Source organism: Coregonus lavaretus, assembly GCF_964263955.1.
Source record: "Coregonus lavaretus genome assembly, contig: HAP1_SCAFFOLD_2286, whole genome shotgun sequence".
In the NCBI taxonomy this organism is placed as follows: domain Eukaryota; kingdom Metazoa; phylum Chordata; class Actinopteri; order Salmoniformes; family Salmonidae; genus Coregonus; species Coregonus lavaretus.
This window is the reverse complement of record NW_028161459.1, coordinates 54276-72500: the sequence shown is the minus strand read 5'-3', so window position 1 is coordinate 72500 and position 18225 is coordinate 54276. Positions and strand designations below refer to the sequence as shown.

At 44.0% G+C, this 18225-nt stretch overlaps 1 protein-coding gene across 1 annotated transcript in view; it reads right to left on the bottom strand.

The window, feature by feature from the left end:
* LOC311120647 (threonine aspartase 1-like) overlaps positions 1-18225 on the bottom strand; it is a gene marked incomplete at both ends in the record, with an annotated part of 76106 nt that overhangs the window by 4108 nt on the left and 53773 nt on the right. The window contains 1 exon segment of the mRNA XM_084195230.1: positions 3585-3695. Within this exon segment, the coding sequence (XP_084051356.1) occupies positions 3585-3695 (111 nt within the window).

Here is an 18225-nt window from a genome sequence, read left to right as displayed (position 1 = left end):
GCCATGCACTTCACCCCAGCTGCCGTTTGCCATTCTTTTTGTAGGTCACTTGATGTCATCCTACGGTTGTTGAGTGACATTCGAATGAGTTGGAGGTCATCCCGGTCAGTAGAGAGTCATTTTCACCCTCTGCCGGTCTGTAGCTTTGTTGTCCCCAATGTCTGCTGCTTGACCTTGTTCTTATGAACCGCCGTCTTTGAAATTTTAAGGATGGAAGCAACCTGACGCTCACTGTATCCCTCTGCCAGTAAAGCCAGAATTGAACCCTTCTTTTCATCACTCAAAAAAAAGTAATAAAAAAAAAATCACTCAAATCTTTCCTTTCAACTCATTTGGCATGGTCAATAGTAATTATTTGATTAATATTACTTTTGAGGTACTATTAGCACTGTTTTTGCCATCCAGCTGGTCCTATTGCAAGAGGATAGTGATGACCACAGCAGTGGATTTTATACTTTTCCTCGTTAAATAAGATTTGGTTCAGGTGATCACCTAATCAGTACCTAATTCAGTAGAATGAGGTGTGCCTGTGTTGGAATTCAACAGACACTGGAATGGAATGGCTGTCATACATGTAGAGATGCTGATTTAAGAAAACTTTGCAGTGGACTCTTAATTTCCTCCACAGCTGTATATTGAAATATACCATAGGCCTAAGTAAGTTACGGTATTAAGACTAAACAGGACGCGCTCCTAGGCCTACAGCTCGATGGCGGTTAGACAAGGCTGCTGCTATACAAAGCCTACTAATGATAACAACATGACTTATCAATGTAATGACGATCATATGAATAATAGTAATCATAACAATAACAAGGATATCTAGATAAAAAGGAGGGTATAGGTAAAGCCATTATTACAGCGTAGCATAGATTAAAAAACAGAATTTGTTGGTTGCGTGTTTGCGTGAGGCTTGGTGCTCACGGAAATCAGTAGGCTATTAAACAAACACTCAAACAGGAAACAGGATCTGTCTTTTTTCTGTAGATATACTGTATATGGATGGTTTATTAAGCCAGGCACATTTAACAGTTAGGCTATTGATTATAGACCTAATTAAGTTTCCTCTCTCCTCAATTTTCTTAGACAATTAGGGCTGTTTCCTCGTCTCTCCTGTGGCCACATTGTTCTCAATCCCAATACGCTGGTTCACTTTGCTATTTTGTTAGTCCCCACAAGGTCAAATGCTATTTTTAGGGGGTTTAGGGTTAAGGTTAGAATTAGTGTTAGGGTTAGAATTAGCTTAAGGGTTAGGAGCTAGGGTTAGGTTTTGGGCTTAAGGTTAGGTTTAGGGAAAAAATGATTTTGAACGGGACTAAATTGTGTCCCCCCACAAGGTAAGTTATACAAGACTGTGTGTGTGTCTGTGTCTGTTCTTCACATTGTGGATGCATACACCACCTCACCAGGAAGATGACTTCATTCACAAAATAACATCCGGCTTAACTACAGGTAAAGTAAAAGAACCAGATATTTTGTGATGCAGAATAACTGTAATTGGTGGCTAGGATTACATCCTTTCCAGGGAAGGAGAATGAGAAAACAACACAACTAGAAGCCGGTGATTCTGAAGGAGTCACGTCCAAGGAAATAACGACTTCTCACATGAGCGGAATCAAGGAGGAATACTTTGGATAACAGACATGGAATTAAGACAACTATAGTAATAATAATAATAATAATAATAATAATAATATGCCATTTAGCAGACGCTTTTATCCAAAGCGACTTACAGTCATGTGTGCATACATTTTTACGTATGGGTGGTCCCGGGGATCGAACCCACTACCCTGGCGTTACAAGCGCCATGCTCTACCAATTGAGCTACAGAGGACCACATTATAAGTGAAATAATCTGTCTGTACACAATTGTTGGAAAAATTACTTGTGTCATGCACAAAGTAGATGTCCTAACCGACTTGCCAAAACTATAGTTTGTTAACAAGACATTTGTGGAGTGGTTGAAAAACGAGTTTTAATGACTCCAACCTAAGTGTATGTAAACATCCGACTTCAACTGTATGTCTTTAACATCAATTACACGACATTATCATTGATTTGAACATTTCATTTGATTTAAAAAAGCATTTAACGCTAAGCTTTTAAGTTGCATGTTAGGAAAGGGAAAGGTGGATACCTAGTCAGTTGTACAACTGAATGCATTCAACTGAAATGTGTCTTCCGCATTTAACCCAACCCCTCTGAATCAGAGAGGAGCCTTAATCCACATCATCGGCGCCCGGGGCAACAGTGGGTTAACTGTCTTGCTCAGGAGCAGAACAACAGATTTTTACCTTGTCAGCTCGGGGATTGGATCCAGCAACCTTTCGGTTACTGGCCCAACGCTCCTACCTGCCAGGCTACCACGTTACGGCCAGGCTACCACGTTACGGCCAGGCTACCACGTTACGGCCAGGCTACCACGTTACGGCCAGGCTACCACGTTACGGCCAGGCTACCACGTTACGGCCAGGCTACCACGTTACGGCCAGGCTACCACGTTACGGCCAGGCTACCACGTTACGGCCAGGCTACCACGTTACGGCTCAATAAAGAGATTGAGAAACAGAAAGAAAGAGAGTCGTTCTAGAGATTCTATTTAGAGAGCTTGACTTACACGGGTCGTGTAAGCTTGAGGGTTCTCTGGCCACATCAAAGACTGGACTCATCCTCTCTCCTCACTTAGGAAGAGTGTGTGTCTGTGTGTGTGTGTGTGTGTGTGTGTCTGTGTGTGTGTGTGTGTGTGTGTGTGTGTGTCTGTGTGTGTGTGTGTGTCTGTGTGTGTGTGTGTGTGTGTGTGTGTGTCTGGGTTTATGGAGCTGTGTCAGGTTTAATGAGAGACTTCAGAGACAACAACAGGACAGTTAGCTCCAAGATGACTAGATCGTCTCTCTTCCAACTGTCTTACCGTGCGTCCCAAATCACACCCTATTCTATATATAGGGCACTATGGGCCAAGGTCGAAAGTAGTACACTATATAGGCATTAGGGTGCCAATTGGGACGCAACCTTAGTGATGTCCGTCTCGGAAACGATCGGACGGCGACAGACTTCTGAAGGAGGCCAGAACAAGACCAAAACCACCTAAATGATTCCACACTTTCTCGCCCCCTGTCCAACCCTAACGGTCACTTCCTCTCATAGACCCAGAAAGACAGAGAGAAACAGAGAGAGCACAACAAAGTTAACAAGGCTCATTCAACACTGACCACTTCTGAAAATACAGAAATAGCCCAACACCATCTTCAAATTAGCTGTCAACAAAATATTGATGTGGCCTGAAAATAACTGCAGCTGTCTGTCAAATATGAATCTATGGGCTGTTAGCAGGGCCTGATTGGAACAGATGTAAGTCATATATTCATCCAGAAAGCTTGGATCTCTTTTGTTGCCAATGTTTCCAGCTAATTTCAGCTTTTTCGCTTCAGTTTTGTCATTACCTCCTCCATGCCGGCAAACTGAGACGTGTCTCTCTGATGCTTGGCTGAAACTGACAGTGTGTGGTGTGTGTGTACGTGTGTGTGTGTGTACGTGCTCATTCATGTGTGTGTGAGTGTGAGAGAGAGTGTGTGAGTGTTACTTACTGATGAACTTGTTCTGCATAGCCTCCAGCAGTGCCTGGTGAGCATCTTCACACTGCATGGCAGAAGAACACTCCCGTGCCAGCATGGTCCGGATTAGATGCTCCCCACAACCTAGACACACACACACACACACACACACACACACACAGACACAGACACAGACACAGACACAGACACAGACACAGACACAGACACAGACACACACACACACACACACACACACACACACACACACACACACACACACACACACACACACACACACACACACACACACACACACACACACACACACACACACACACACGGGAAGACAGGAGGTGAGATGCTTATGAATGTATGAGTTATGAACACCATAAATAAACTGTTATTGACATAGGGTTTCTGTTTATGGCTATAGAATGTCACTGGTATTGACGTCTCAGAACAAGGCCCCAAAGACAAGAAAGGGTGGGATGTTTTGGAAACAAACAAACAAAATGCACATCAACACATCTCAACATGACCAAAAGTATGTGGACACTTGCTCGTCGAACATCTCATTCCAAAATCATGGGCATTAATATGGAGTTGGTCCCCCCTTTGCTGCTATAACAGCCTCCACTCTTCTGGGAAGGCTTTCCACTAGATGTTGGAACATTGCTGCGGGGACTTGCTTCCATTCAGCACCAAGAGCATTAGTGAGGTCGGGCACTGATGTTGGGCGATTAGGCCTGGCTCGCAGTCGGCGTTCTGATTGATCCCAAAGGCGTTCGATGGGGTTGAGGTCAGGGCTCTGTGCAGACCAGTCAAGTTCTTCCACACCGATCTCGACAAACCATTTCTGTATGGACCTCGCTTTGTGCACAGGGGCATTGTCATGCTGAAACAGGAAAGGGCCGTCCCCAAACTGTTGCCACAAAGTTGAAAGCACAGAATCATACAGAATAAGAGTAATTGTCTGCTGTAGCGTTAAGATTTCCATTCACTGTAACTAAGGGGCCCGAACCATGAAAAACAGCCCTAGACCATTATTCCCCCTCCACCAAACTTTACAGTTGGCACTATGCATTCGGGCAGGTCAAGTTCTCCTGGCGTCCGCCAAACCCAGATTCATCCGTCGGACTGCCAGATGGTGAAGCGTGATTCATCCCTCCAGAGAACGCATTTCCACTGCTCCAGAGTCCAATGGCGGCGAGCTTTACACCACTCCAGCCAACGCTTGGCATTGCGCATGGTGATCTTAGGCTTGTGTGCGGCTGCTCGGCCATGGAAACCCATTTCATGAAGCTCCCGACGAACAGCTCCTGTGCTGACATTGCTTCCAGGCAGTTTGAAACTGTAGTGAGTGTTGCAACCGAGGACAGACAATTTTTACGCGTTTCAGCACTCAGCGGTCCCGTTCTGTGAGCTTGTGTGGCCTACTACTTCGGGGCTGAGCCGTTGTTGCTCCTAGACGTTTCCACTTCACAATAACAGCACTTACAGTTGAACGGGGGCAGCTCTAGCAGGGCAAAAAGGTTGACAAACTGACTTGTTGGAAAGGTTGCGTCCTATGACAGTGACACGTTGAAAGTCACTGAGCTCTTCAGTAAGGCCATGCTACTGCCAATGTTTGTCTATGGAGATTGCATGGATGTGTGCTCTATTTTATACACCTGTCAGAAACGGGAGTGGCTGAAATAGCAGAATCCACTAATTTGAAGGGGTGTCAACATACTTTTAGCCAGGTAGTATATATAAACACACCTCAACACAAACACACAACATATAAACACACAACATAACATATCTCAACATATTAACACATATCAAAATATAAACACATCTCAACATACACTGAGCAACAAAACATTAAGAACACCTTCCTAATATTGAGTTGCTTCCCCTCTTTTGTCCTCAGAACAGCCTCAATTTGTCGGGCCGTGGACTCTACAAGATGTCAAAAGCGTTCCACAAGGATTCTGGCCCATGTTGACTCCAATGCTTCCCACAGTTGTGTGAAGTTGGCTGGATGTCCTTTGGGTGGTGAACCATTCTTGATACACACGGGAAACTGTTGAGCGTCTAAAACCCAGCAGCGTTGCAGTTCTTGACACAAACCGGTGAGCCTGGCACCTACTACCATACCCCGTTCAAAGGTACTTCAATCTTTTGTCTTGCCCATTCACCCTCTGAATGGCACACATACACAATCCATGTCTCAGTTGTCTCAAGGCTTAAAAATCCTTCTTTAACCTGTTTCCTCTCCTTCACCTACACTGATTGAAGTGGATTTAACAAGTGAAATCAATAAAGGATCATAGCTTTCACCTGGATTCACCTGGTCAGTCTATGTCATGGAAAGAGCATGTCATGTTTTGCAAACTCAGTGCATAAACACACAACACATCTCAATATATCAACACATCCACACTGACAATATATCAACACATCCACACAGGCAATATATCAACACATCCACACTGACAATATATCAACACATCCACACAGGAAATATATCAACACATCCACACTGACAATATATCAACACATCCACACAGGCAATATATCAACACATCCACACAGGCAATATATCAACACATCCACACTGACAATATATCAACACATCCACACAGGAAATATATTACCACATCCACACAGGCAATATATCCTACACATCCACACAGGCAATATATCAACACATCCACACAGGCAATATATCAACACATCCACACAGGCAATATATCAACACATCCACACTGACAATATATCAACACATCCACACAGGCAATATATCAACACATCCACACTGACAATATATCAACACATCCACACAGGCAATATATCAACACATCCACACTGACAATATATCAACACATCCACACTGATAATATATCAACACATCCACACAGGCAATATATCAACACATCCACACAGGAAATATATCAACACATCCACACAGGCAATATATCAACACATCCACACAGGCAATATATCAACACATCCACACTGACAATATATCAACACATCCACACTGGCAATATATCAACACATCCACACTGACAATATATCAACACATCCACACAGGCAATATATCAACACATCCACACAGGCAATATATCAACACATCCACACTGACAATATATCAACACATCCACACAGGCAATATATCAACACATCCACACAGGCAATATATCAACACATCCACACTGACAATATATCAACACATCCACACAGGCAATATATCAACACATCCACACAGGAAATATATCAACACATCCACACTGACAATATATCAACACATCCACACAGGCAATATATCAACACATCCACACAGGAAATATATCAACACATCCACACAGGCAATATATCAACACATCCACACTGACAATATATCAACACATCCACACTGACAATATATCAACACATCCACACAGGCAATATATCAACACATCAACACAGGCAATATATCAACACAGGCAATATATCAACACATCCACACAGGCAATATATCAACACATCCACACAGGCAATATATCAACACATCAGAGATGCATGCCAGTGAGGGCTGCAAGATAAATCTAATTCAGATCTAAATTGCGATATTGACAATATCCATATCGCAAGAGGCTGCGATTTTCCCCTTTCATTGGTAACATGCACACAATAATGTGATTATTGTGGATAGTCAGATTAATATAATAGTTTGATTTAAACTGTTTACATTCTTTGCAAGAAGAACGATTTCCCTAATAAACCTTTTTTTCATGTACACATCTGAAATCAGGCTACTGACGGGACTTTTGATACATGTTACCACGGTGACCATGTTATTTTTGGGAAGCATATTTGATTCAGAGTTCGGACATATAAAGTTTGTATGTGGAAACTACTTCTAAGACGCATACATTCAGTTGTTCTGAACTCACTTCATTGTGGCGTAAGAGGCAGGCTTGGGCTACCCGGTGCTGGCACAGATCAAATATACAGCTGGAATGCCGATAAGCAGTTTCCTAATAATACAAAAGATTGCAAAAAAAAAAACTAAAAACAGGTGTTTTAATCGGCTTACTTCGATTTTAAACCTTCACGCCGATTGAGATAAGCAGAGTAAGGTGTTTCCATTCCTATTGCATAATCTGCCTACTACATACTACATAATCAGTTTAATGTCGAATTATTAGTGTGCATGTAACCGTACTCTTTGACACTCCATTAATACAACAAAAAACTAGACTATGGTACCTCCTCCAATGAGATGTGCTCTGTTCATTCACTCTCTACATGCACAGAGGATGCTGACCAATCACAAGCGGGCTCTCACTTCCTTCATGGCATGCACAGAGGATGCTGACCAATCACAAGTATCCCCGCTTAGAGCACGCAGTTATTTGGTATTTTGGTATTTTATTAAGATCCCCATTAGCTGTTGAGAAAGCAGCAGCTACTCTTCCTGGGGTCCACACAAAACATGAAACATGACATAATACAGAACATTAATAATAGACAAGGACAGCTCAAGGAAAGAACTACATCAATGTAAAAACGTCAAACATAAATCACACATCAAGTCACGCCTACATATCAATGCATACACACAAACTATCTAGGTCAAATAGGGGAGAGGCGTTGCACCGTGAGGTGTTGCTTTATCTGTTTTTTTTAAACCAGGTTTGCTGTTCATTTGAGCAATATGAGATGGAAGGGAGTTCCATGCAATAATGTCTCTATATAATACTGTACACTTTCTTGAATTTGGGGACTGTGAAAAGACCCCTGGTGGCATGTCTGGTGGGGTAAGTGTGTGTGTCAGAGCTCAAATCAAATCAAATTTTATTTGTCACATGGCCGAATACAACAGGTGTAGACCTTACAGTGAAATGCTGACTTACAAGCCCTTAACCAACAATGCAGTTAAGAAAAATAAGTGTTAAGAAAGTATTTATTAAAATAAACTGAAGTAAAAAACTAAAGAAAGAAAAATTACAAATAACTAATAATTAAAGAGCAGCAGTAAAATAACAATAGTGAGGCTATATACAGGGGGGTACCGGTACAGAGTCAATGTGCGGGGGCACTGGTTAGTCGAGGTAATTGAGATAATACAGTCGTGGTCAAAAGTTTTGAGAATGACACAAGTATTGGTCTTCACAAAGTTCACTGCTTCAGTGTTATGAGATATTTTTGTCAGATGTTACTATGGTATACTGAAGTATAACTACAAACATTCCATAAGTGTCAAAGGCTTTTATTGACAATTACATTAAGTTTATGCAAAGACTCAATATTTGCAGTGTTGACCCTTCTTTTTCAAGACCTCTGCAATCCACCCTGGCATACTGTCAATTAACTTCTGGGCCACATCCTGACTGATGGCAGCCCATTCTTGCATAATCAATGCTTGGAGTTTGTCAGAATTTGTGGGTTTTTGTTTGTCCACCCGCCTCTTGAGGATCGACCACAAGTTCTCAATGGGATTAAGGTCTGGGGAGTTTCCTGGCCATGGACCCAAAATGTCGATGTTTTGTTCCCCGAGCCACTTAGTTATCACTTTTGTCTTATGGCAAGGTGCTCCATCATGCTGGAAAAGGCATTGGTCGTCACCAAACTGTTCTTGGATGGTTGGGAGAATTTGCTCTCGGAGAATGTGTTGGTACCATTCTTTATTCATGGCTGTGTTCTTAGGCAAAATTGTGAGTGAGCCCACTCCCTTGGCTGAGAAGCACCCCACACATGAATGGTCTCAGGATGCTTTACTGTTGGCATGACACAGGACTGATGGTAGCGCTCACCATGTCTTCTCCGGACAAGGTGTTTTCCGGATACCCCAAACAATCGGAAAGGGGATTCATCAGAGAAAATGACTTTACCCCAGTCCTCAGCAGTCCAATCATTGTACGTTTTGCAGAATATCAGTCTGTCCCTGATGTTTTTCCTGGAGAGAAGTGGCTTCTTTGCTGCCCTTCTTGACACCAGGCCATCCTCCAAAAGTCTTCACCTAACTGTGCGTGCAGATGCACTCACACCTGCCTGCTGCCATTCCTGAGCAAGCTCTGCACTGGTGGTGCCCCGATCCCGCAGCTGAATCAACTTTAGGAGACGGTCCTGGTGCTTGCTGGACTTTCTTGGGCGCCCTGAGCTGTATTCAATGAATAGCATTCTCACGTAGGTGTTCCTTTTGTCCAGGTGGGAAAGGGAAGTGTGGAGTGCAATAGAGATTGCGTCATCTGTGGATCTGTTGAGGCGGTATGCAAATTGGAGTGGATCTAGGGTTTCAGGGATAATGGTGTTGATGTGAGCCATCACCAGCCTTTCAAAGCACTTCATGGCTACAGACGTCAGTGCTACGGGTCGGTAGTCATTTATGCAGGTTACTTTAGTGTTTTTGGGCACAGGGACTATGGTGGTTTGCTTGAAACATGTTGGTATTACAGACTCGGTCAGGGGCAGGTTGAAAATGTCAGTGAAGACACTTGCCAGTTGGTCAGCTCATGCTCTGAGTACATGTCCTGGTAATCCGTCTGGCCCTGCAGCCTTGTGAATGTTGACCTGTTTAAAGGTCGTACTCACATCGGCTACGGAGAGCATGATCACACAGTCATCCGGAACAGCTGGTGCTCTCATGCATACTTCAGTGTTGCTTGCCTCGAAGCATGCATAGAAGTAATTTAGCTCATCTGGTAGGCTCGTGTCACTTGGCAGCTTGCGGCTGTGCTTCCCTTTGTAGTCTGTAATAGTTTGCAAGCCCTGCCACATCCGACGAGCGTCAGAGCCGGTGTAGTACGATTCAATCTTAGACCTGTACTGACGCTTTCCCTGTTTGATGGTCCGTCGGAGGGCATAGCGGGATTTCTAATAAGCATCCGGGTTAGAGTCCCGCTCCTTGAAAGCGGCAGCTCAACCCTTTAGCTCAGTGCGGATGTTGCCTGTAATCTATGGCTTCTGGTTGGGGTATGTACGTACGGTTACTGTGGGGACGACGTCCTCGATGCACTTATTGACGAAGCCAGCGACTGATGTGGTGTACCCCTCAATGCCATCGGAAGAATCCCGGAACATGTTCCAGTCTGTGCTAGCAAAACAGTCCTGTAGCTTAGCATCTGCGTCATCTGACCACTTCCGTATTGAGCGAGTCACTGGTACTTCCTGCTTTAGTTTTTGCTTGTAAGCCGGAATCAGGAGGATAGAGTTATGGTCAGATTTGCCAAATGGAGGGCGAGGGAGAGCTTTGTACAGGTCTCTGTGTGTGGAGTAAAGGTGGTCTAGAGTTATTTTGTCCTCTGGTTGCACATGTAACATGCTGGTAGAAATTAGGTAAAACGGATTTAAGTTTCCCTGCATTAAAGTCCCCGGCCACTAGGAGCGCCACCTCTGGATGAGCATTTTCTTGTTTACTTATGGCCTTATACAGCTCGTTGAGTGCGGTCTTAGTGCCAGCATCGGTTTGTGGTGGTAAATAGACAGCTACGAAAAATATAGATAAACTCTCTTGGTAGATAGTGTGATCTTACAGCTTATCATTAGATACTCTACCTCAGGCGAGCAAAACCTCGAGACTTCCTTAATATTAGATTTCGTGCACCAGCTGTTGTTTACAAATATACACAGACCGCCACCCCTTGTCTTACCGGAGGCGGCTGTTCTATCCTGCCGATGCAGCGTATAGCCCGCTAGCTGTATGTTATCCATGTCGTCGTTCAGCCACGACTCGGTGAAACACGATATTACAGTTTTTAATGTCCCGTTGGTAGGATAACCGTAATCTAGGATTGACTTGATCGGAGCTCATCCAGTTTATTATCCAATGATTTCACTTTGGCTAATAGTACGGAGGGTAGAGGCGTCCCCTATATCTCTGTCTCTTCTTCATGCGAATGATGGGGATTTGGGCCTTGTCGGGTGTCTGAAGTAAATCCTTTGCGTCCAACTCGTTAAAGAAAAAAACGTTTATCCAGTACGAGGTGAGTAATCGCTGTTCTGATATCCAGAAGCTCTTTTCGGTCATAAGAGACGGTGGCAGAAACATTACGTACAAAATAAGTTCCAAATAACAAAATGGCAGCTATCTCCTCCGGCGCCATTATTGATCTGCTGGTGGCATGTCTGGTGGGGTGAGTGGTGTGTCAGAGCTGTGTGTAAGTTGACGATGCAAACAATTTGGAATTCAACACATTAATATTTCTTATAAAAAGAAGAAGTGATGAGGTCAGTCTCTCCTCAACTCTTAACCAAGAGAGACTGGCATGCATAGTATTAGACGGTATGCATAGTATTAGACGGTATGCATAGTATTAGACGGTATGCATAGTATTAGACGGCATGCATAGTATTAGACGGTATGCATAGTATTAGACGGTATGCATAGTATTAGACGGTATGCATAGTATTAGACGGCATGCATAGTATTAGACGGCATGCATAGTATTAGACGGCATGCATAGTATTAGACGGCATGCATAGTATTCACCTCAAGAGTATCAGAACATGAATGCTGCTAGTGCTAGTGCTAACAAGAACGACCATTTGGTGCCAAAGAAGGATATTCAGTGGTATGGCAGTATTTCAGCTACAGGCAATTCATAAATCGCTATTCAAATATCTGGTAAAAAAAAACACTAATCGATATTTTGTTAAAATCGTGCAGCCCTAATGCCAGTACAACAACATGATGTCTCACGGCGTCAGATGACTGCTGAAATACATGATAACTACATCATATCACAGTTAAAGCCTAAATGATACTTGATCTGATGTACCCTCCTCATCCATAGTGAGTTACTGTCAGGACTCTGAGGAATGTAAAGGTGTAGGACAACAGCAGATAACGTAAGGCTTCACTGTTCAATGCTCCTTGGGTCTATAACCTTAAAACATGTGGCAGAGTTCAGATCTAAACAAAAGCAATCTGTTGAACAGAAAACTAGCAACAGCAAGGAGTCATAAAACACAACACACAGGAGGTCGACACTGATGTCTCACCTTTCACCTCCCAACTCCAGTCTAAACAGATGTCTCACCTTTCACCTCCCAACTCCAGTCTAAACAGATGTCTCACCTTTCACCTCCCAACTCCAGTCTAAACAGATGTCTCACCTTTCACCTCCCAACTCCAGTCTAAACAGATGTCTCACCTTTCACCTCCCAACTCCAGTCTAAACAGATGTCTCACCTTTCACCTCCCAACTCCAGTCTAAACAGATGTCTCACCTTTCACCTCCCAACTCCAGTCTAAACAGATGTCTCACCTTTCACCTCCCAACTCCAGTCTAAACAGATGTCTCACCTTTCACCTCCCAACTCCAGTCTAAACAGATGTCTCACCTTTCACCTCCCAACTCCAGACTAAACAGGTGTCTCACCTTTCACCTCCCAACTCCAGTCTAAACAGGTGTCTCACCTTTCACCTCCCAACTAAACAGGTGTCTCACCTTTCACCTCCCAACTAAACAGGTGTCTCACCTTTCACCTCCCAACTCCAGTCTAAACAGATGTCTCACCTTTCACCTCCCAACTCCAGTCTAAACAGATGTCTCACCTTTCACCTCCCAACTCCAGTCTAAACAGATGTCTCACCTTTCACCTCCCAACTCCAGTCTAAACAGATGTCTCACCTTTCACCTCCCAACTCCATACTAAACAGATGTCTCACCTTTCACCTCCCAACTCCAGTCTAAACAGATGTCTCACCTTTCACCTCCCAACTCCAGTCTAAACAGATGTCTCACCTTTCACCTCCCAACTCCAGTCTAAACAGATGTCTCACCTTTCACCTCCCAACTCCAGTCTAAACAGATGTCTCACCTTTCACCTCCAGTCTAAACAGATGTCTCACCTTTCACCTCCCAACTCCAGTCTAAACAGGTGTCTCACCTTTCACCTCCCAACTCCAGTCTAAACAGATGTCTCACCTTTCACCTCCCAACTCCAGTCTAAACAGATGTCTCACCTTTCACCTCTCAACTCCAGTCTAAACAGATGTCTCACCTTTCACCTCCCAACTCCAGTCTAAACAGGTGTCTCACCTTTCACCTCTCAACTCCAGTCTAAACAGATGTCTCACCTTTCACCTCCCAACTCCAGTCTAAACAGGTGTCTCACCTTTCACCTCTCAACTCCAGTCTAAACAGATGTCTCACCTTTCACCTCCCAACTCCAGTCTAAACAGATGTCTCACCTTTCACCTCCCAACTAAACAGATGTCTCACCTTTCACCTCCCAACTAAACAGATGTCTCACCTTTCACCTCCCAACTAAACAGATGTCTCACCTTTCACCTCCCAACTCCAGTCTAAACAGATGTCTCACCTTTCACCTCCCAACTAAACAGATGTCTCACCTTTCACCTCCCAACTAAACAGATGTCTCACCTTTCACCTCCCAACTAAACAGATGTCTCACCTTTCACCTCCCAACTAAACAGATGTCTCACCTTTCACCTCCCAACTAAACAGATGTCTCACCTTTCACCTCCCAACTAAACAGGTGTCTCACCTTTCACCTCCCAACTAAACAGATGTCTCACCTTTCACCTCCCAACTAAACAGATGTCTCACCTTTCACCTCCCAACTCCAGTCTAAACAGATGTCTCACCTTTCACCTCCCAACTCCAGTCTAAACAGGTGTCTCACCTTTCACCTCCCAACTCCAGTCAAAACAGATGTCTCACCTTTCACCTCCCAACTCCAGTCTAAACAGATGTCTCACCTTTCACCTCCCAACTCCAGTCTAAACAGGTGTCGGACCTTTCACCTCCCAACTCCAGTCTAAACAGGTGTCTCACCTTTCACCTCCCAACTCCAGTCTAAACAGGTGTCTCACCTTTCACCTCCCAACTCCAGTCTAAACAGGTGTCTCACCTTTCACCTCCCAACTCCAGTCTAAACAGGTGTCTCACCTTTCACCTCCCAACTCCAGTCTAAACAGGTGTCTCACCTTTCACCTCCCAACTCCAGTCTAAACAGATGTCTCACCTTTCACCTCCCAACTCCAGTCTAAACAGATGTCTCACCTTTCACCTCCCAACTCCAGACTAAACAGGTGTCTCACCTTTCACCTCCCAACTCCAGTCTAAACAGATGTCTCACCTTTCACCTCCCAACTCCAGTCTAAACAGATGTCTCACCTTTCACCTCCCAACTCCAGTCTAAACAGATGTCTCACCTTTCACCTCCCAACTCCAGTCTAAACAGATGTCTCACCTTTAACCTCCCAACTCGTCTAAACAGATGTCTCACCTTTCACCTCCCAACTCCAGTCTAAACAGATGTCTCACCTTTCACCTCCCAACTCCAGTCTAAACAGATGTCTCACCTTTCACCTCCCAACTCCAGTCTAAACAGATGTCTCACCTTTCACCTCCCAACTCCAGTCTAAACAGATGTCTCACCTTTCACCTCCCAACTCCAGACTAAACAGGTGTCTCACCTTTCACCTCCCAACTCCAGTCTAAACAAACATTTTAGTAATTTAGCAGATGCTCTTATCCAGAGCAACTTACAGTTAGTGAGTGCATACATTTTTGACCTTTTTCATACTGGTCCCCCGTTGGGAATCAAACCCACAACCCTGGCGTTGCAAGAGCCATGCTCTACCAACTGAGCCACACGGAAGGACTAAACAGGTGTATGGATGGATGTCACCAATACATTAATAAGGTTAACAATTGAGGAATCTGTACATTTAAACCTGTTGTGTGAAGCTTATATAAAAAGAGAATACTGTAAATGTAGGAAGGTTGAAGTACACTACACACAAGCTGCTTTCAAAATGTGAGCCAAGACAGCCAGCCAGGGAAAGAGCCATGTAAAACCAAGACAGCCTGCCAGGGAAAGAGCCATGTAAAACCAAGACAGCCTGCCAGGGAAAGAGCCATGTAAAACCAAGACAGCCTGCCAGGGAAAGAGCCATGTAAAACAAAGACAGCCTGCCAGGGAAAGAAAACCCCATGAAAGCGAAAAACAAAAGGGTTCTGGCAGCAGCTCAAGAGAAAGCCCATTAAGACAATAGAAAACAGCCTGAAGGTTAGTGGTGAGAGACTAGTGCTTTTTGAGGTTGGTCTGGTTTCGGTTCCATTATGGAAAAATTATCACTGTTTTCGATTTCGATTATGTGGGCTGAATGCTTTAACAACACAGAATTAAACAACTAATTAAAGTCCCATGATGGTAGTGACTGTCCATTACTGCTTATCACTTATTAACCATCATTTATTCACATTACTTTACTTTAATAAAACATTCCAGTTGTGGTGTATATTACATTTGTTTTATTTAATCTTTATTCTTTCATTCCAAGTCATCATCTCATCTCTATAGAGCTGCTGCCTGTGCTGTCTGACTAAATCACTATTTTAGTAGTTCTTCAAAGTCAATAAGGCAGACTTTAATGACTGCTGAATACCAACTATCAATCACTTACATCATGCCTCCTGTAGCTCAGTTGGTAGAGCATGGCGCTTGCAACGCCAGGGTTGTGGGTTTGATTCCCACGGGGGGGGGGGGGGGGGCAGTGTGAAAAATGTATGCACTCACTAAACTGTAAGTCGCTCTGGATAAGAGCGTCTGCTAAATGACTAAAATGTAAAATTTATTTTCAGGTAGAGATACCTTGCTAAGCAACAGCTGCTCTCTACATCCCGTCACGATCAAGCATTTTCTTTTCTCTTCTGTAGCAGGCGGGAAACAAACAGAGACAAGTAGATGCGGATTGGATTATGGTCATTGTAGTTAATTACAACGTTTTATGAGCTAAACTATGTAGAATATTGACTTGTTGGAAACCACAACTCCCTACTAACATTGCACAATTCAGGCTTAATATGATTTATCTCTAGAGAGAAACTGTGCAATGTGCGCATTGAGCTTACAGCAAAAACTGAACGAAATGGAATTCAAATAATTGAACAACATCGGTCAACTAGTTGTTTAAAAAATGAAAAATAACCTACACTACTGAAGGGTTCTGGCAGCAGCCCAAGAGAAAGCCCATAAAGAATATAGAAAACAGACTTGTTGATTCAGTTAAACACAAACCCCAGGTCTCGTTAAATATCAGGTAACTAACAACAAAACACTGTATGCAGGTTGGTTACCGAGGCAACCGGATGCCTGAAGTAAATTCAAAGTTCTCTTTTTTTGGCCCCGGTACCTTGCTCAAAAGGTCCCAGAGGAAATGGATATTATGACAGAGCAACCACATGGATGCACGCACACAATTATTTAACAAGAATACTATTACTGTGAGAGGAGAGGCGCAAAGCCTGGAGTATAAAGAGAGAGAGAGAGAGAGAGAGAGAGAGCGAGAGAGCGGAGAGAGAAGGGGAGAGAGAGAGAGAGAGAAGGGGAGAGAGAGAGAGAGAGGGAGAGAGAGAGAGGGAGATGGGGAGAGAGAGCGAGAGAAGAGAGGAGAGAGAGAGAGAGAGAGAGAGAAGAGAGAAGAGAGAGAGAGAGAGAGAGAGAGAGAGAGAGAGAGAGAGAGAGAGAGAGAGAGAGAGAGAGAAGAAGAAGGGAGAGAGAGAGAGAGAGAGAGAGAAGAGGAAGAGAGAGAGAGAGAGAGAGAGAGAGAGAGAGAGAGAGAAGAGAGAGAGAAGAGAGAGAGAGACGAGGAGCAGTGAGATGAGAGAGAGCTAGCGGAAGGACGAGTAGCGTGCAGATCGACGAGAGAGAGACGAGACGAGAGAGAGAGGAGAGAACTCAAATGATTGTTTTTGCTGTTTCTTTTGGAGGGAATGCCTTTCAAGTTTCGGGGGAAATTTAAAACAGGTGTTGTTCCGGTTCAACACATTTATGCCGTGTTCCAAATGGCACCCTATTACCTACGTAGTGCACTACTTTAGACCAGAGCCTTGTGATGCCCAGATCTATAAAATGAAAAGGGTGCTATTTAGAACACGCCCTTATGCTCCCCATCCATCCCCATGAGGAAAGAGTTTTTCAATGTGGACTGAGATGAAAGGAACAGCCAACCGAAAGGAAGATGGCGGAGGAGGTGACAACGTACAGACGGCACACAACGGTCAGTCGTTAAGACAGACGATCACAAAACATTAGACTACGGCTTTTATTTATTACCGAGGCACGACTATACGCACGGAAGGAGGATGGACAGTCTGTCCATCACTCAGAAAGACCCGTGGGGTCTTGTTAGGGTCATAATGATAGTCCCAAAAAACATTTAAATACGGCATTTCGCTAACGGAGGGATGCATGTAAGCATAAACGAGGCAGAATGAAGTGATTTATTTCAGTTTGTCCTTCAGTCAGGAAGAACGGTTAGTTAGAAGGAAGAAACGGAGCTTGGTGGAGTCTGTTCTGGTCAGTGCAGCATACCATGCAGTAGAGTACAGAGAGGAAGCTTGATCTAGATTGTATATAACACAGGTCAGGACCACATTATCTACAGTACATCCCTATGACACTAGCCAAAGGGTACATTAGCTAGCCACAACCCCCATGCTGCTGGTCCAGTGACGTGTGTAGTGATGTAGCACGCATTTTTACTTTTCAATGGTGAATCTCACTGGATCTCACTTCTGTAACTGGGAGGTGAAATGGCTATACTCCTACGAGGCCTAACATATCAGGACCAGGTTGGTTTAGTCTAGTTGAATCCCTGTGGTTCATGTCCTGGGCTGCAAGTGTCTCTGACCACCTCCCTCTAGGCCAGGGTTCCTGGAGGGCC